The sequence below is a fragment of the Ochotona princeps genome, chromosome 2, assembly GCF_030435755.1.
Source record: "Ochotona princeps isolate mOchPri1 chromosome 2, mOchPri1.hap1, whole genome shotgun sequence".
Lineage (NCBI taxonomy): Eukaryota > Metazoa > Chordata > Mammalia > Lagomorpha > Ochotonidae > Ochotona > Ochotona princeps.
Window position 1 is genome coordinate 50,821,489 of NC_080833.1, and position 20,215 is coordinate 50,841,703.

General features: G+C 42.8%; 1 protein-coding gene across 4 annotated transcripts in view; it reads left to right on the top strand.

Annotated features, from left to right (window-relative positions):
- The window catches only part of PATJ (PATJ crumbs cell polarity complex component), a 369,444-nt gene that overhangs the window by 246,690 nt on the left and 102,539 nt on the right, over positions 1 to 20,215 (top strand). For all 4 annotated transcript variants that reach the window (XM_058657334.1, XM_058657354.1, XM_058657340.1 and 1 more), the window contains exon 29: positions 1,496 to 1,587. In XM_058657334.1, coding sequence (XP_058513317.1) covers positions 1,496 to 1,587 — 92 coding nt within the window. The remainder of the gene's footprint in view (positions 1 to 1,495; positions 1,588 to 20,215) is intronic.

The following is a 20,215-nucleotide window of genomic DNA, read 5'->3' on the forward strand; positions in this document are numbered from 1 at the left end:
TGAGCGACACAGAGAAGTGGAATGTGGCAGTCATGGACATGACACAGTGACCTTAATGAAGAGCAGGCCCTGACAGGATGAGAGCGGGATTGAGCAGGTAGCTCGGGCTTGTCCTTGCGACAGCCTGGGACTGTCCCAGCTTTACCCCCGAGGCCCAGCATTGAAGGAGCTTCCTTTCAGTTATAAGTATTTTTATTCCATCCTTTAAGTGTTCACTTCCCTGTGCTGTCCTGTTATAACTGTTGTGTCTTTAGAGGTGCATGGCTATAGCTTCAAATGTTCATTTTCAAAGCCCCCTCAAATTAGGTGTTGATGAGAAAAGGCTCCCAACCATGTGTTCTGTCTTTTATGCTTGGGTGGCATCCAGTACTAACCCTGACGTGGGAGAAATGATGAAGGTTATAGGTCATTAGTGCTGGTAGAGTGTAGGTCATAAGTTATTAAATAACAGGAAAAGAAAAAAAAAGTCAAAACTGTATGGGCTATTATGAGTTAGATGACATAAATCAGGAAGTTGATCTAAAATGAAAAAACTTGTGGGAGTCAATGTTTTTAGATCATATTTCAGTGAATCCAATCAAGTTTAAAATTCTGCATATGAACAGATGGCTCAGGGATTGTGTACAGTAATGTTCTGTGCAGTCGGTCTAAAATTCAAGTTAAAACGGATATGTAAATATTTATGTCCTCTGCAGTAAAGAAAAAAAAGTTTCTGCTATGTAATAACATTGACACATTCACAGCATTGTGTTTAATGGGCCATCCAGAGCTCTGATGAATGCCACAGTTTGGTCTGTTTTTTGCATTTTAGGAATCTGGAAAAGCTGTAGGAATAGAATGTCTGTTGTAAAGTTTCTGCATTGAGATCAACTACTGCTCCCTTGAAGTGTAACAAAAGGTCAAAGACTATTTTTTATTAACTGAAGTCAAAATTGAATGTAAAGGATTTTTTAAAAAGATCTATTCATTTATTATTGGAAATCGGACTTATAGAGAGAAGGAAAGACAAAGAGAAAGATTTTCCATCTGCTGGTTCACTCCCCAAATGGCCAAATGGCTGGAGCTGTGCTGGTCTGAAACCAGGAGCCTGAAACGTTTGGGTCTCCCATGTGGGTGCAAGGTGCCAAGGCTTTGTACCATCCTAGACTGCTTTCCCAGGCCACAAGCAGGGAACTGGAAGAGAAATGGAGGAGCCAGCATACAAACCGGCACCTGTGTGGGATCCCAAGCATGCGTGACAAGGACTTTAACCACTAGGCTACAGCGCTGGGCCCACACATAAAGGATTTTTAATAGCTTTTCAGAATTAGTGTTTGCAACTTTACTACAAGGAAGGACTTTTAGCCTGAGTCCCACATAAATCCTCCCCACCCAAAGAAACTAATAATAAACTTTATCATTTAAATTGCAAGTACATATATCTAAATATGTATACACATATTTTCATATCAAACATGTTGTGGTTTCATAAATGTATTTTATTTTTCTCCAACAGATAAACAATCAGATCCTCTATGGACGAAGTCACCAAAATGCCTCTGCCATTATCAAGACAGCTACATCAAAAGTCAAGCTGGTTTTCATCAGGTGAGATACGTGTGGTTTTCGACATCTAGAAATTCTTGTGCATGTGCGATTGTTTTTGCAGGCTTCTCTTATTTTTGTTGTGGCTACAAAACCACCATCTATTCTAATAGTACGTTTCCTGTGTGTCACTTTGAGTATATGTTGTTTTGATTGTGAGGATCCCTTGCCATTGCTTTCCATGTCTCACCTGGCCGAACTGGCAGTGAGGCTAGTGTTTCCACTAAGGTTGTAAGACCTTCTTCTCTGAAGGCAAGTATTTGATGCCATCATGAAGATACCACGTAGGATGCTCACATCTTATATCAATGACTGGGTTTGAGTCCTGACTCTGCCACTGCTTGCTGCTGATGCGCAGCCCAGCAGGTGATCCCTGATTCTCCATGAGAGATCCGGTTAACATTCCCAGCCTCTGACTTCGCTCTGTCCCAGTTAGTAGAGGGGAGAGCTCCCTGTCTCTGTGCACCACCCTCCATGTCTTTCAAATGGCTAAAATAATGAATAAAATTCATAAGAACTGTTCCCTTGCTGCATCTGGTTAGCCCGTATATAATATAATGGCACCCTCTAACTTCTCCTGTCAGCATTGTTTGGTATACTTGTTGACAACTCAAAGGAAAATGGAGGGAAAAAAATCAAGGAAACATTGAGGCCTTTCCCATTTAAAGGGCAGATCTCCACCCTTGGCCCTGAAGCAGGCAGTGCAGGGAAGGTTACTCTGGCCCACTCCTGGCATCTTTACCCAAAGGAGTAAAAGGACTACCTCAAATAATCCCTGTTTAAAGTTCAGAGTCAGGGCAGGAGTGCACTTTCAGGGTCGATGCTGCTTTAAGTCAGGTCAAAATGCTTCATACGATGTGAGAAAACAAAACATAAGGGCCCTGCACAGTAGCCTAGCCACTAAAGTTCTCGCCTTGAACATTCCAGAATCCTCTATAGACCACCGGTTCTAATCCTGGCTGCTCCACTTCCCAGCCAGCTCCCTGCTTGTGGCCTGGGAAAGCAGTCAAGGACAGCCCAAAGCCTTGGGACCTTGCATCCACGGGGGAGACCCAAAAGAGGCTCCGGGCTCCTGGGTTTGGTTCGGCACAGCTCTGGTTGTTGCAGCTGCTTTTGGAGTGAATCATGGGATGGAAGATCTTCCTCTCTGTCTCTCCTCCTCTCTGTATATCTGACTTTCCAATACAAATAAATAAATCTTTTAAGAAAAAAGCATATTTTCTCACATTGTATGTTTTAGCTGTTGTAGCCCTTTGGGAAGTGAACCAGCAGATAGAGGATCTCACTTCACTCACTCAGCTATTTAAGTAAACAAATAAATCTTTTATTGAGCAATGAAATAATGGAGCATGTAGTAAGGAGTGGCCAGTGGATATTGAAAAGGAATACAGTCTGCTGGAAGATGGGCTCCTAGGGTCATTAAACTTTCTCCTTTTGTGAATGTTTATGTTTTTTTTTCATGATGAAAAATTTTAAAATATGAAGGAAAAAATTTTTAGGGGTAAATCAGGATAGAGATGTCCGCTGTGCTCCCCTAAAATTCTGTTGTTTAGGAATCCTCAAGCCCCCCAGACCTTGCCTGATGGCTGACTGAGCCCTCACAGTGCCAGCTGATAGAAATTGGGAATCCTTACCGTCTGAGTAGCCTTCATGGCCACATCAGTCACGGAATGAAGGTGTTTGAGCGTCTGTCATTTAACTAAAATGACAGGTAGAACTGCATTGCTTGTAGGTGAAGTAACTCTCTTTTTCTGCTCATCTGTTCTGTGTCTTTTCCCTCCGGCTCTCAGTTACCATCTTTAACATGGGGATGATGGCATACTTACCTCATTTATTGTCATAGTCCAGAAATTTAAAGAACTCAGCTCCGAGTCTGGTGTAGAGTAAGGGCTGAAAAAATGTTAACTGCAGTTTCATGACAGTGAGGGTTGTTTCTCTTCTCCCTTTTTCTCATCAGTCACCATCAGTAAGACGTGTCCATTCCATGAGACCGTTAGCAATAGGGAGACGTTTTCTTCCCAGGCTGGGCTTTGTGTGATTGAAGCACACACTGCCTCATGAGTTCAGCCTCACCTGGTGTGGCTGCTTTGCTCAGGAAGAACTGTTAACTTGATGCCCCTATCTGCCACCTAGGGTACTTCATGGCTTTGCACTTTTTTTACGTTTATTTACAAGGAGAAACCTTCCCTGTTGCATGTTCTTGTACATTCCAAGCCTTTGGTTTCTTTGTTGTTCCCATTGTTGAGGTTTACAAGATTATAATTAATAGTGAAAACACAGGCTTAAAAAAAGTGAGCTGTGTCAAGAGAATCTGGGCAGGTGACATGTTGAAGTTCACACATTCATATAAAGTATGTGCAGATTACGTGACAGATGTTCATGACACGTAACAGTACCTGCACCTAGATGTTTAGTCCATGGTGGTGCTGCTGGTCCTGTTGTTGCTGGCTGATGAGGATCCTCATAATGATAGTAAGACCCCATCCATCAAGTGTCTGGCTCCAGTTTCAATTGTTGAGAACAAAATAAAAACAGGGAGGGATTTTTTATTTTCATTATGTCTGTGTATGCAACATGGAGGATGCTGTTCAGTACTTATTTACTGGAAGTGAATTTCATTGATTGGGAAGGCACAGTGTACATTTTTAAAGCCTGTGACCTGGTTATGACCTGTCTCAGTCTGTTGAGTCTGCTGTAGCAAAGTGGCCTCCAAACAACAGAAATTCATTTCTTATAGTCCTGCAGGCTGAAAAATCCTGGATCAAGCTCTGGTAGACGTGGAGTCTGGGGATGTCCCGCTTTCTGTTTCATGAAAGGTGTCTTATTGGATCTTCACATGGTGGAAGCAATTGGGTCTGTTTCATAAGGACACTGATTGCATTGATGAGAGCCCCTCTCACCGTGATCTGTCTTCTCAAAGATGCTATCTATCAATAATTTCACCATAGGTAATTAGACTTCAATATATGGATTTCACACACACACACACACACACACACACACACACACACTCAGACCATAGAAAGAAACTTTCGTTATCATTAAATCACACTGTCCAACATAGAGTGCACTTAGATTTATTGAATAAGTTTCTTTTCAGCTCCTACCAAGCATCTCATATTTTTTATTCTCCGTAGGTATTTGGCTAATGCTGCAATTGCTGCAAGGGAAGGAACTATTTATCTGACCAAAAACTTCCCCCTACAGAGAGCAATTCTTCCCTTAATCCTGGCGGAACTGTAAGGCTTGGTAAATAAGAGTGCCTGGATTCACCCTTGTGGGCTTGAAACGCAGACCTAACAGAGTGCAGCTGTGGGAGCTCAGTAGGTCCTGGTCCTCAGCTTGGGGATGCTGCAGCCTTTTTGCACTTGACAGTTTTTACATGACCATGTGAGCTCAGCAGTGTTTGTGGCTAAGGTGTTGATCCAGTGATGATGGAGAAATGCCCGGTGGAAGGAGGAAGAAGGCAAGGATGCCATGAGGAGGGGGACACATGTAACATACCAGTGAAAACACCCCTCAGACTTCCCTTGTCTGAGTATCTGGGCTTGCAGAACAGCTCCTCTGCCACTCCAGCTTGCTGTCCATGTGCACCTTGAGACGGCAGCAGGTACTGGCTTCCATAGTTGTGTCCCAGTCTTCCCGTATGCGAGACTCAGATGAAGTTCTGTACCTCTTACGTCAGCCTTGCCTAGTCCCGGTTGTTGTGAGTTGGGGGAGTAATCCAGTGGATGGAAGGTCTCAGTTTCTGCCTTTCAAATAAAATGAAAAGAAACAGAAAGGTATAAGTAAGAAGGAAGAAGAAGAATCAGTCCTTCCTGCATACTTTGTCTAATTCCCTGGTTTTGAGTATATTAAGAGCAGGACATGCACAGGTTAAAAATGCTTCTGTTAAATTCATAATGATAGGGTCTGAAGTTGTGGTGTGGTGGGTATAGCTGCTGCCTGTGTTACCAACATCCCATATGAATGCCACTTTCAATCTCAGATGCTCCATTTCCAATCCAATTCCCTGCTCATGTGTCTGAGAAAAGCAGCTGAAGATGGTCCAAGTGTTTGCACCCCTGCCACCTGTGTGAGAGTCTGCTATAGCTCTAATTTCTTGGCCATTGAGGGTGGAAGATCTCCACTCCCCGCTCTCCACACTCCATTCCCTCTCCCTCCCTTTCTGCCTCTTCCTGCCTCACCCTCCAGCTCCCTCTATCATTTCCCCTCTTTCTCTCCACTTCTCTCTGTAACTCTGACTTTCAAAAGAAATAACTCTTAGAAGAAAGTTGTAGTGATTGAGCCCTGAAGGAGATAGCTGTGGACATCATATCAAGCCACTTCTGTAAAGTATTCAGGATGTAAGATTGGGAGAGAGGGAAAATTGTTGTTTTTCTGTTTAAAGATTTATTTTTATTGCAAAGTCAGCTATATATAGAGGAAGAGAGACAAATATCTTCCTTCTGATGATTCACTCCCCAAGTTACCATGTTGTCTGGTGCTATGCTGATCCAAAGCCAGGAGCCCAGATCCTCATCCTGGTCTCCCACGTGGGTGCAGGGTCCTAAGGCTTTGGGCCATCCTTGACTGCTTTCCCAGGCCACAAGTAGGGAGCTGGATGGGAAGTGGAGCTGCCGGGACTAGAACCGGCGCCCATATGGGATTCCAGCACGTTCAAGGCAAGGACTTTAGCAGGTAGGCCATGGCACCAGGCCCAAGAGAGAGGGAAAATTGTGGTATAGAAGATGAAGCTACCACCCAGAAGGTACCTATTTGTCACAGCATCCCATGTGGGAGCCCATTTATGTCCTGACTGCTCTGCTTCTAATCTGCCTCCCTGTTGATGGCCAGGGGAAAGCAGCAGAAGATGGCCCAAGTGTTTGAGCCTTGACACCTGTGTGGGAGACCCAACTAAGGTACCTGGATCCTGGCTTCAGACTCACCTATACTAGGTCACTGTGGCAGTCTGGAGAGTGAACCAGCAGATGGGAGATTTGTCTCTACTTTGACTCTCCCGCCCGGACTATGAGTCTGATTTTCAAATTAAAATAAAATAAATCTTCTTTTTATTGCAAAGTCAGATATACAGAGAGGAGGAGAGACAGAAAGGAAGATCTTCCATTTTATGATTCACTTAGTGGCCACAATGGCCAGAGCTGAACTGATTCAAAGCAGGGAGCTGGATGGGAAGTGGGGCCACTGGAATTAGAACTGGTGCCGTATGGGATCCTGAAATCCGCAAGGCGAGGACTTTAGCTGCTATGTTAGTACACTGGGCCGAAATTAAAATAAATCTTAAAAAAAAAAAATAGATACAGGGCCTAGTGGCTAAATCCTCACCTTGCATCTGCCGGGATCCCATATGGATGCTAGTTTGTATCCCAGCTGCCTCACTTCCCATCAGCTCCCTGCTTGTGGCCTGGGAAAGCAGTCTAGGACGGCCCAAGGATTTGGGACCCTGCACCTGTGTGGGAGACCCAGAGGAAGCTCCTGAATCTTGGCTTCAGATTTGCTTAGCTCTGGCTGTTGTGGCCACTTAAGGAGTGAACCAGTGGACAGAAGATTTTTCTGTATCTTTTTCTCTCTGCCTTTCCAATAAAAATAAATAAATAAAAAGAAAAGCACAAAAAGAAGATATTTCTTCTGTATCTGGTCTGTACATGAGCGATTAGAGTGGCGGAATGGAAGGTCTGTGTCCTGGTTGCCCTGGGTGCCAGATCAGCTTTCGGGGCTCTCTGGAGTTCGTCCTCTCCGGTTCTCCAGTTCAGCCCCCCGTTGGAGCTTTCAGCCTCTGTGCTGTGTGTGTCATCCCTGTTAGACCGTTGTGAGAAGAACCCCAGTGTGGCCTGTTTGGGAATCAAAGCAAAGCAATTAAAAATGATGTGCTATCAAAAGCCGAGGTGTTAACACTTGCATCATCGCTACAACCCAGATGTGATTACTCCCTCGTTTTAAAATCTGTCCAAGCTCTCTTCAATATTGCTTTGGAAACCAGTTTCTAATAGTTTGTATTTCTTTCTAGTTAGTGCCTCTATTTGAAAAAAAAAAAAAAAAAACACTTTCATATTTGCGATGACTCATTCTCTATTCAGTTCTATCATAGATATTTTTAGTATTTATATATTGGCAAATCTTCCTCAAACTTATCAACACCGGGGATAAAAATTAAAACTAGCCACAGGTTTTGGAGTATGCTTAGCAGTGGTCGCTGACTGCTGTTAAAGTATGCTGCAGGCAACATTTTGATTAACTAAGGCCTTTCACCCATGGTGGTATATATTTGTGTGATCATGTCCTGATTATATTCTTTTAACAGTTGTTTTTATCCACATACTGATAGTTGAATAATTTGCAAGGGGTCTCTGCATCATTAATGTAAATTAGCTAGCCAGAGCTATACATACCAGCCTTACATATCCTTTTTTCCCTGTTTCTGTTCACATCCGTAGACTTCTAGAAAGTCCTGCAAATTGTAGACTAAATGTATGGAATATGATTTACTAAATTATTGAACTCTGGGTCATCAAGGCGTTTATTACAATCTGAGTCCTTGCTATATAGCACATGATTAGTTTCTATGGGTTTTCTTATCCTGCATTATCCCTTCCCCAGGAGCATATGACTTTAAGTACAGGAGGAGAGCTATATTAATACCATGAAGAATGAATTGCTGTATTTGGCAGTGCAGGGATCCAGGAAGATTAATGGTCTCGCCTGCAGCTCTGTTGTACCTCCCCCTACTATCGAAAATTAAATGTCATGTGTAACAACTCACTCTCCATTACTTAATTACATGTGGAAAATGTGTACTGTGTAAAAACTCCTGGGGCTAAAGGAGACCAGATGAAATTGAAGCCTTTGGAAAGATTTAGTGCTAGCTGCTGTTGAGCCCCACTGAGTTCATGTGGACTCGCCATGGGATCTACCCTATTGTATTGATTGAACATATGTCTTGTTTTTGTAATTAAAAATATAGCGTGGCCTGTGATCCTCTGGTTACATCTTGAAAGGTGATGCTGAATTGAGATTGATGTTTGTCAGAGCCATTCCTAGGAGGTGTCCATCTGAAGAAGCAATTTGAATGCCTGTTTCAAAAATCCTCATTGTGGGCCCGGCGGCATGGCCTAGCGGCTGAAGTCCTCGCCTTGAAAGCCCCGGGATCCCATATGGGCTCTGGTTCTAATCCCGGCAGCTCCACTTCTCATCCAGCTCCCTGCTTGTGGCCTGGGAAAGCAGTAGAGGACGGCCCAATGCATTGGGACACTGCACCCGCATGGGAGACCCGGAAGAAGTTCCAGGTTCCCAGCTTCGGATCGGCGCACATCAGCCCGTTGCTGCTCACTTGGGGAGTGAATCATCGGACGGAAAATCTTTCTCTCTGTCTCTCTTCTTCTCTGTATTTCTGACTTTCCAATAAAAATAAATAAATCTTTAAAAAAAGTATATATAGTAAGTCAAGTGTACAATAAGGATTTTTTTTTTTAAAGATTTATTCATTTTATTACAGCCAGATATACACAGAGGAGGAGAGGCCCTAAGTGGATTGAGGATTGAGGCCCTAAGTGGCCTCAATGGCCAAAGATGAGCCAATCCAAAGCCAGGAGCCAGGAGCTTGTTCCGAGTCTCCCACACAGGTGCAGAGTTCCAAGGTTTGGGACCATCTTTGGCTGCTTTCCCAGGCCACAAGCAGGGAACTAGATGGCAAGCAGGACTGCTCAGATTAGAACCAGTGCCCAGCGTGCAAGGTGAGGACTTTATGCGCCAGGCCCAGTACATACACTTTTAATGAGAAGGAAGAGAAAATAAAGATTATGTGTGCTAGAGTGTTCCTTTCATTCAGAAGCATTAAGCAGGTGTTTACTGAGTGTCTCCTTGCGCTGATGCTGTGGAGTCAGTCAGTGCTGCTCTGTAGAAGGCAGAGAATAAACATAACTCTCCCCTAAAGAAGGCAGAGAATAATCTGAACAGATAACTATCGTGTCCATGGGTATAAGTAACATGATGCTGTGGGGTAGGCATGACATACCTAGCCAATGACTAAATGGTTAAATCCTCACCTTGCAAGCACCAAGATGTGATGTGGACACCCTTTTGTGTCCTAGCTACTCCACTTCTCATTGAGTTCCCTGCTTGTAGCATGGGAAAGCAGTGGAGGGTGTCCCAAACTCTTGGGACCGTGCATCCATGTGGGAGACCTGGAAGAAGCTCCTGGGTCCTGCTTTTGAACACCTCTGCTCTGGCTGCTAAAGCAATTTGTGGAGTGAACCAACAATTGGAAGATATTTCTTTTCTTTTTTTTTTTTAAAGATATATTTATTTTTATTACAAAGTCAGATATACAGAGAAGAGAGAGAGGAAGATCTTCCGTCCAATGATTCACTCCCCAAGTGAGCAGCAACAGCCGGTGCTGTGCCGATCCGAAGCTGGGAACCAGGAACCTCTTCCGGGTCTCCCACACGGGTGCAGGGTCCCAAAGCTTTGGGCCGTCCTCAACTGCTTTCGCAGGCCACAAGCAGGGAGCTGGATGGGAAGTGGAGCTGCCGAGATTAGAACCAGCACCCATATGGGATCCTGGGGCATTCAAGGCGAGGACTTTAGCAGCTAGGCCACGCCGCCAGGCCTGGAAGGTCTTTCTATCTCTCCTCTTGGGAAATCTGCCTTTCCAGTTGAAAAAGTCTGGAGGATAAGTTGGAAAAGTCGTGGTATAGGATGACACCAGAAGCCCTTAGCATTGGACAATTCACCCAGTAGATCCAAGCATTTTATTTTATTTTTTTTAATTATATTGTTGACAATCTTTACATAGTTAATTACGATGAAAAGGTTCAGGGGCTATAGGGAAGTGGGTAATACTATTATGTCCATATTGTTTCCTTCTTGTATCTGAGGTAAAGGGGGATATTGAGGGAGGAGTCCCACCCAGTTTCCCACCCACCCCAAGTCCCAGATGTGGGGCATGCTCTGAGATCCTTGCTCAAGTGGTTTTAATAGTTCACCAGTTATGAATCGCTGCCATTTTCGCCACTCCCAGGTTGGCAAATGAAGACTCTGTGATGGACTGTCAATCACTGGATTCTTCAATGACCTCACCTACCCAAGCATTTTAGATAGAAGCAGTCTATTTTTCAGAAAGTACACTGAACAGTATCAGTGCACATGTTGGTTGTTTTCTATGCTGAGAGGAAGCATCTTCCCAGCTCTCCTGAATCTGTTGTTAGCGTTGTACTCTGCGTTGGGTGCTGTAGGTGACAGAAAGTGGTGAGACTTCAGTGTGAACTGTGGGGGATCCCTAAAATCTCCCCTAGGGCTCCACAGTGCCAACTCCTACTGAGTTTCTTATAGTCCTGATTTCCTGTGCTTTATGTTTTATACCATAATTTGTATTATTTAATGACTATCTTGTGAATAGAATTCATACCTTTTATTTTAAGTGTAAACTGGGGTTGGTTGTGTGTGTGTGAGAGAGATTGCCAAAGTCATTGAAATTTATACATTCAAATAAGAAACACTGTTCTCTTGGATGTACTGTGATAACCAGGGGAGTCATGCTTTTAGTCCAGTGGTGATTCTGTTGGTCATTTCTGAAGCAATCCTGAAACCTATGACATTTTAATATTCATGTAATTTTCCTCTTGTGAGAGTTATTTCTTTTGTAAACTTTAAAATAATCACAGATAATTAAAACCATGGTATTATACTTAGCCATTGTATAAGACAGATATATAAAACAAAATTGGAGAAAATGATATCTTCTGCAGACTGATACATATGGAGTGACATAGCAGAAGGGAGTGACAGAAAGATCTTCTATCCTCCATTTCATGCCCCAAATTGCTGCACCTGCCAGTCCTTGGCCAAACCAAAGCCAGATACCTTGAACCCTTGGTCTCTCCCAGGGGTGACAGGGGCCCAAGCAGATGGACTGTCTTCTGCTGCCTTCTCAGGCACATTAGCATGGAGCTGCATCAAAAGCCACGTAAGGGGGACTTGAACTAGGATTCCAGTGTGTGATGCCTGTGACACAAGTGACAGCTTAACCTGATGCACCACAATTCTGGTCCTGTGCAAATGATTTTAGCCCAACTGATGGGGCCAATTATTGGGGGGGGGGGAGCTGTCATGAATTAGGTGAATTCGGTAAATCTGTTGAAGTGTGGCTGCCAAATGTGCCTGTTTCCACAACTGGTAAAGTGTCTCTGGAAATCAGTGTATCTCCTGCACAGAATTCAATGTGTTCTACTCTGTTCCTTGGCACAGAACCAGTATTAGGACTTCGTTTGTTTCACCTCTTTAGGCAATAAGAGGCCCCTTACTGGACTAGTCATTGGGGCTGTTGTGGGCAATTTTTTTTTCTGTTGCTAGGCAATACTTGTATGAGCAATCTTCAGAAAGTCCATGGAAAAAATGCATGTTTGGAAACAATTGCATGCATTTCAATCTTTTTTCATCCAGATAGCCTTATCTTTTAATGTATTTTTGCACAAACTTTCTGCCCTGTAGAATGCCTATTTCCTTTGGGATCCTCCATCATGGCTCACAAACACAATGGTGGAACTATTTAAAAACAACAACCACCATAAAATGAGCTCCCTGTGTCCTTTAGTGGGGGCTGAAGGCAAGGCCAGTGGTGGTCATGGTACCTATACTTGGGCGATGTCATGGCTTTAGAGCTGGAAGCAAATGCAATCTTTGCGTGCATGACGTGTGCGTTCCCTCGGAGCCACAGCACCTTCATCAGATCTTCCTGCTGTGATGGCTGTCTGCTTCCTGTTTCCTGCTGCCGCATCCTCAAGCAGTTTCTTATTTCCTAACAGTTTCTAATCCTGTCCTTCAACCTGTTAATTTTGTGAAATCCCAATGTCCCTTCAGTAAATTTCCTTTTGCTTAAGTTCTCCAGAATTCATTTCTCTAGCTTGCTGCGGGAGAATCCTAACGAACAGGAAGAGTGATAAAAGTCGAGCTGTCTGAACACAGCAGAAGCAACCAGAGGGAGACATTTGTTTCCTCTGTGCATTTTCTTGCCACCGGTAGGCTTTTAAGCCTCGATTTTGAGGCACTTTTACCTTTCAGACATCTTTAATAGGGCCAAAAATCACTACCATCTCTGTGGAGGATCTCCTGTGTGGTTCATTGCCATTGCCCCCTGCAAACCATTTGCTGGCTCTTGAAATGAGGTTATCGTGATTATTGCCAAAAAAGGGGGCGGCAGAATCTGTAATGGGTTTTCCCTGCTGGGAAGAGTTAGCTTTTCCAGCACAGGGCTTCTGGTTTAAAGCTGGGAGAATGGCTGAGAGGACTACACTGCCTGTTAGAGTCTATGCAAGACTTATTAGGCTTGTCATCCATCCATCCAGTTCTAAGCTCCTGCAGCAATGCTCCCACCAACTTGTGCTGCCAGGTATTTTATGAGCCACCTTTTCCTCTACACAACTGGCAACAATTATTTAGAATTTGCCTGGGGCCACCTTCATGAAATGTTAATTCTGGATGCTGGGTTATTCCCAGCAGCCCTCATTAGTGATTGACATTGTTTGGACTACCAAGTAAATAGAATTCATACTCTTACTGTCATTGAACTTTTATTGCAAATTCAACGTTTCGGTACCCAACCTTTTCACACATTTAGAAATGTTTCCTGATACCTTTTTTAGAAAGAAATTTTGTGAAATGGAGATACAGTGATTTACACTATTTTATGTATTACCTTGGTTCATTTACATACAGCCTTCCTGGCTGAAGGTGAATTCAATGTCATGTTCCAATGAATGTAACAAGTGTAAGCTTTGTTTTTCTTCTGTCCTCCCATGTCTCACATCACTAGATTTAATATAATCAGAAAATAGTATTTGGGCCTCTTCATTTGTTTTCATGTGTTCCTCATCTATTCAGCATTCAGATATGTCTGTATTCACCTAATCTGTGTGTTGGGTAATCATTTTAAAAGAGATTGAAAAAATTAGAATAAATAAAATCAGCCTGTTCAACAACTCAAGCTGAAGTTGAACATGTAACTTCTGCATTTGAAATAATACTATATTTTTGTTGGTTTGTTTTGCCATAAAACAGGATTTCATGAGTGTGGCAAAAGTACATTCTAAGAGGCAAGACCAAATCAGTTCTGGAGACCATGACTTTTAAGTGATATTCTAAATAATTCAAACTTATTTCCATTATACTACTTTTTTTCTTGATCAGTTACTTTTTTTCAATTTTGGTAAAACATAAATAACTTAAAATTTACCATCTTAGCCATTTGAGTGCACTGTTCAGTGGCATTAAATATATGCACATCATTGTGCAGTCCTCATCACCATCCGTGTCCAGAACTTTTGCATCTTTGCAACTGAGTCCCTCTGTCCATGAAAAGTCACCTCCCTGGTCCAGCCTGTTTCCGACCCAGGTGTTACAGTTTGAACCTGATTTATCTCTCATTCATACAGACATTTAATGTCAAAGTCTTAAGCTAGCCGTGCTGACAGGGTGAAAATTAAGTCCAAGTTTGGTGTCTAGCAGGTGGGCCTAGTGAGAAGTTCTTACATACTGGGAGTGTGAACTCAAAGTGTTCACAAGAAGGTTGGTTATACAGACAATCCTAGCTGCTGTCTCTGCTTCCTATCTTACCATGCGATGATTGTTCAGTACAAGCTTGATTGTTGTCCTCCTCCCGTGTCACCGGAGGGCTGAACCAATGACACCTACCCCGTTTGGAACTGTGAACCTGCACAACTGCAAGCCCAAAGCAAACTTTCCATCTTTGGTTGCCTGTGTTAGATTTTTAGGTATAGTTATTGAGATCTGTTTTGATTAGGTTGTTCATTTTGCTTTTAGTGAGTTGCAGAAGTCTTTTGGGAATGAGTCCTTATCAGATTTATATTCTAGAGATCATCCCTTATCAGATACATGATTTTCAAATGTTTTTTTTCACATTAGTAGCTTGCCTTATTACTCTGCTGATTGTGTAATTTGATGAATGGAAGTTTAATTGTCATGTAGTCACATTTGTCTGTTTTTGCTTTTGTTGACAATGCTTTTTGTGTCATTTTCAAAGGATCATTGCCAAATCCAGTGTCAGAAAAATTTTTCCCACTATGGTGTTCCTAAGATTTTATAATTTTTAGCTCTTATGTTTATGTCTTTGACCAGTTTTGGCATAAACTTGCAAAGATATATAGAAAGAATCCAACTTTATTCTTTCACATGTGAGTATCCAGTTTTCCCAACACCGTTTGTAGACAAGAACATTCTCTCTGTCACTGAATGACTTTGACATTCTATTTTTTTTTTTTTGATTTATTTATTTTTACTGCAAGTCAGATGTACATAGAGGAGGAGAGACAGAGAGAAAGATCCTCCATCTGACGATTCACTCCCCAAGTGCCTGCAGTGGCCAGAGCTGTGCTGAATCTGAAGCCAGAAGCCAGGAATTTCTTCCGGGTCTCCCACGTGGACCGACACTCATATGGGATCCAGATGTGTTCAAGTGGAGGACTTAAGGCGCTAGGCCACCACACCAGGCCTTACTTTGGCATTCTTACTGAAACCCATTTAACCACAGATACAAGGGATTATTTCTGGGTTATCTGCCCCGTTCCATCATTAATTAATACATCTATGTTTATGCCAGAACCACATTGGTAGAAAGGATGGGATCTGCAGCTTTACTTTGTTCTTGCTATTTGAGATCTCTTGAGATTCCTGATGACTTTTTGGATGGAACACACATGCTCTTTTTTAGAAGAGGTGGAAGTGCTCTTGATTTTTTCGGACCTTGATGAATTAGTCATTGTGGTGTTCTGCGAGCATGCACACACCACCTGCTACAGTAGGTCTCTTTTTCTTCATTCAGAAGTAGTTGTCATCACTCGTTATGGTTCCGGGAAACATACATCCCCCCTCCCAGCCCACTAATTTATCTTTTGACCACCATGTATGGTATTTCTTGAGAGTTATGTTGGAGAGAGTATCACATATTTATCCTAAGGAATTAGTCAGGGACCGTTGGTTAACGCTTCAGATAACATGTGCATTAAATCACTTATTACAGTTTGAGTTATGGTTACAACTATGATGGATACAGAATAAACACAGATTCCTATTGATAAATCTCTACATGACACGTATGTGCCTCCCAGAATGCAGCAAAATATTGTTAGAGAAAGAGAACAACGATCTGAAAATAGGCATGAGTGGAGGAAACTTTGGTGTTGGGTTAGTTAGTTTATGCTTGCAGGTTTGCTTGCATGGGGTGTTTCTCACAGTTGGGAAGGGAGTGGTTTGGATTGATTCAGACACAGAGAAAGCAGAACCAGAAAATCAATACATTGTTGGCATAGTTCAGCTATGAGAAGAGTCCAAGAGTAGGGACCTTAGGGCTGGGGAGAAGAACAAGGAAGAGTCCTTAATGGTTTTTACAACGCAATCTTAGACTTAATGATTTTTTTAAGGTTTATTTTATTTTTATTACAACGTCAGGTATACAGAGAGGAAGATCTTCCACCCGATGATTCACTCCCCAAGTGACTGCAACGGCCAGTGCTGTGCTGATCTGAAGCCAGGAGCTCGGAGCCTCTTCTAGGTCTCCCCATGGGCACAGGGTCCCAAGGCTTTGAGCCATCCTCGACTGTTTTCCCAGGCCACAAGCAGGGAGCTCAATGGGAAGCAAAGCTGCCAGGATTAGAACTGATACCCATATGGGATCCCGGCACGTTCAAGGCGAGGACTTGACTGCTAGGCTACTGTGCCGGACCCGAGTTTTTTTTTCTTGGCTGATGGCCAAATGAATTAACAGTAAATGAGTACTTAGCACTTGAAGTTGAAGTACCTGACAACACCATAAAACATTGAATATTAACTGCCATTGAACTTTTATGTTTATGCTTTTCCACAAATGGAAGTTAACATCCAAATCTATAGATTAAGAAACCAAAATTTACAAATTCTTTTGTATTTTTCTGACATTTATTTAGAATCTGCATCTTTGCCTAATCTTGTTAGTACTTGGCCTGGAATTTTTTCAAGTTAGCATAGGTGTACATGTAATTATTTACAACTACATCATGTAATTATGGATTTTTAAAATTTGAATTAGGTTGTAATTTACTCTCAGTGCACCAGATTTTGAAGTGTTCAGTTCATTGAGTTTTAATACTTACATGTGTCACCAAAAGCAGAAATCTAAACTATTGATTCACCCTAGAAGTAAAGTTAAGATTCTGAAGACAAGGAACCAGAGTGACTGGCGATGTCCACGGAAAGGAATTCTGGACCCTTGTTAGCCTTGAGCGCTTTCACGGAGGGGGGGATGTCTTGGCACTGCACGTCTGTTTTCTTCTTGAGCTGCATCCCTGAGAGAGCGAGTGTGATCAGCCCCAACTGAGATGGATGCTTACTCTCCCTCCGGGTAGACTGCTCAACCTGAGGCTGTGAAAAAGCTCTCATTTCTCTGCTTAGAGAGGGAGAACCGAACATGTAATTTTCACGGAACGTGGCAGCTCCAGTGCTAAGGGCTTCCACACACAATCTCTCAGCAGTCTTAAATATAATTACAAAAACATCCACAAATACTTAACAGTTTCTGTTGTGTATCACAGGGATTTAAAAAACTTAGGTTAATATTATGCAAAGGATATATTCATTATAAAGGAAACAGATGTTATTCCTTATGAATGAATGTGAAGGCTCCAAAATTTCCCAAGTCCAGATTATTTAGGCTAACTGCTTTGTAGTATGAATGAAACGTTTCTCTCCACCACCACTCCATGCCTCCCCTCCCCCCAGCTTCCTACTTCTACTTCCTTTCTCTGTAAAATTTCTCCTGGGCCCAGCGCAGTAGCCTAGTGACTAAAGTTCTTTCCTTGCATGGGGGATACTATATGGGCCCTGGTGCACCCATGTGGTAGACCCAAAAAGAGCTCCTGACTCCTTGGCTTAGAATCAGCTCAGCTCCGTCCATTATGGCCACTTGTGGAGTGACCCAAAAGATGGAAGAGCTTTCTCTCTGTTTCTCCTTCTCTGAATATCTAACTTTACAATAAAAATAAACAAATCTTTTAAAAAATGCTCATTTGGGAGCAGAAATTTGGCCTACTACTTGGCTCACCTGGGTTTCGTGCCCCACCCTGGCTTCTTTCTGCCAGTGCAGACCTTGGAAGGCAGCAGTAGTAAATCAAGTAGTTGGGTTCCTGCCACTGCATGTGGGGAGCTGGTTTGAACTCCCTGCTCCCAGCTTCTGTTAGGTCCTAAGCTGGGGACCTCATTGTTCCAGCCAATGAAACATTTGGGAAATCAAACAGAAAGTTTAAAAATAAAACTGAATAGGGCCCAGTGCCATGGCCTAGTGGCTAAAGTCCTCACATTGAATGCGCCGGGATCCCATATGGGCGCCGGTTCGAATCCCAGCAGCTCCACTTCCCACTCAGCTCCCTGCTTGTGGCCTGGGAAGGCAGTCGAGGACGGCCTAATGCATTGGGACCCTGCACCCGTGGGAGACCTGGAAAAGGTTCCTGGTTCCCAGCTTCAGATTGGCGCAGCACTGGCCCGTTGCGGCTCACTTAGGAAGTGAATCATGGGACAGAAGATCTTCCTCTCTGTCTCTCCTCCTCTCTATCTGACTTTGTAATAAAATAAATAAATCTTTAAAAAAATAAATAAAACTGAATAAAGCAGCTCTTATATCAGTTTTCCACTAACTTGATGCTGAGGTATATGAATACTCACTGTTAAATGAATTGTGAACTGTAAATTTTTTTTTTTTAATTTAGATGATGTTTACATAGTTGATCAGGGTGGGAAGAATTGAGGCTTAGGGAAAAGTGGGTGTGATCATTGTTCCCAAATTTTCTATTTTTTCCTGTTTCTCGGGGTGGGCCTGCTTCTTATAGCAGTTTGCTTTCCGTCAATAATAATGATAGATTTGCTATTGTGAGTTTTTACAAACTCAGTGTGGACTTCAGAGACAAACTCATATTAATTTGGGGAAATCATGAAGTTGTAGAGGTATAGCTTGGCTGATTTGTGCTGACTTCGTCCAATGAATCATGACTTCTCAGTAAAATTTGTGTACAGCCACATTTGTAATGCTAGGAGTTTTTGAAAGAGATTATGAAAGGTCATCTGCCTACTGCCAGGTTGACTTTGCGAGTTCCAAATCTGGAGTAGAGCTATCCCTTTGACTCTCAGCAGTTAACAGAACTGAGCTCTATGGTGTTATTGGAAGGGAGAAATTGAATGGGAGAGGGAATTACCACTGGGAAAATGGGGGGAATGCCATTACTTGTCCAGGAGTAAATGATTCTTCTGTGTGAGCAAACTACTGCGGAATGGATTATATCCCCTGAAAAACAATAGTCACCACTGAACATAATAGCACAGCCTCAAGACATTTGTAATACTTTCAGAAAAAAAAAAAAAGATACATGTATTCTTTATGCTGTGTGCTACATTTTTTAAGGTTCTTATTTATTTTCATTTTATTTGAAAGACAGTGATGCAGAAATGGAGGGAGGATCTCTGCTGATCCATTCCCCCAAATGCCTACAACAGCCAGAATTAGGCCAGCCCCAAACTGGAAGTCTCAGATTCAATTTAGGTCCCCTACATGGGAGTCAGTAACCCAAAGCTTAGGTCATTATCTGCTTCCTCATTCGTAGGAAGTTGGATTGGAAATGCAGTAACCCAGATGCAAGCTAGATACTCCAATATAGGATACCCACATCCCAAGAAGCAACTTAACCACTGCCCCATATGCTCGCCCCTCCAAGTCACTTTTTACTCCCATTTGGTTTGGTTTGGTTTGGTTTGGTTTGGTTTGGTTTGGTTTGGTTTAGTTTATGTTCTAGATAATGTAAGAATCCAAAAAGAATGGAAGGCGAAATAGTACCTAGGGGTGGGCACAGAAAATTAAGTCACTCCTAGAGATGCCCAGCCTGTGTCTGTGTGCTGGTTCAAGTTCTGCCGACAATGACTGCTAACGTGCACCCTGTGAGGAAGCAGCTGATGGCGCGCGTACTTTTCATTCTCCCACCCACGTGTGAGACCCACATGGAATTCCTGGCTCCTGGTTTCAGCCTGGCTTAACCCCTACTGTGTTGCAGCTAAATGTTTGTGGGGTGAACCAGCCAACGGAAGAGTTCTATCTTCCTGTGTGTCTCTCTCCCTCTTCTACCTTTCCTTCTTCCCTTCTTCCTCCTCCTCTTCCTCTTACCTGTCTCTGCTCTTTCAAATAAAAAAAAAATACACATAATTTTTTAAAAAGTAAAAAATAGTGTCCACACTTTCTGTATTTGTACTCTGCCTCATTCCCAGGGACTTTGACCCGCTGAGAATTCTTTCCGTTCACCCCACTTAACTTAAGCCATCTGGACACTGAGGCTCTGGGAGGGGATTTTCTTGGTGCCACCTCCAGTTAGCGGCGGTGCTAGAACTTACACTGTCACCTCTCTGTTTCCTTATTGAAGAGCATGACAGTTATATCCCATCCTGACCTCTACTCTCCAACTCATTCCCTTTTTGTTTATTTCTTTCCATTGTATTAAAGGCAAACATAAGCCAGGTGCCATAGTGCCAAAGGAAGTAGGAAGGACATAAATCTTATGCTTGGAGTACTGACCACGTAGAAAGGTTTGAACATAAATGTTTGTCCAAAGTA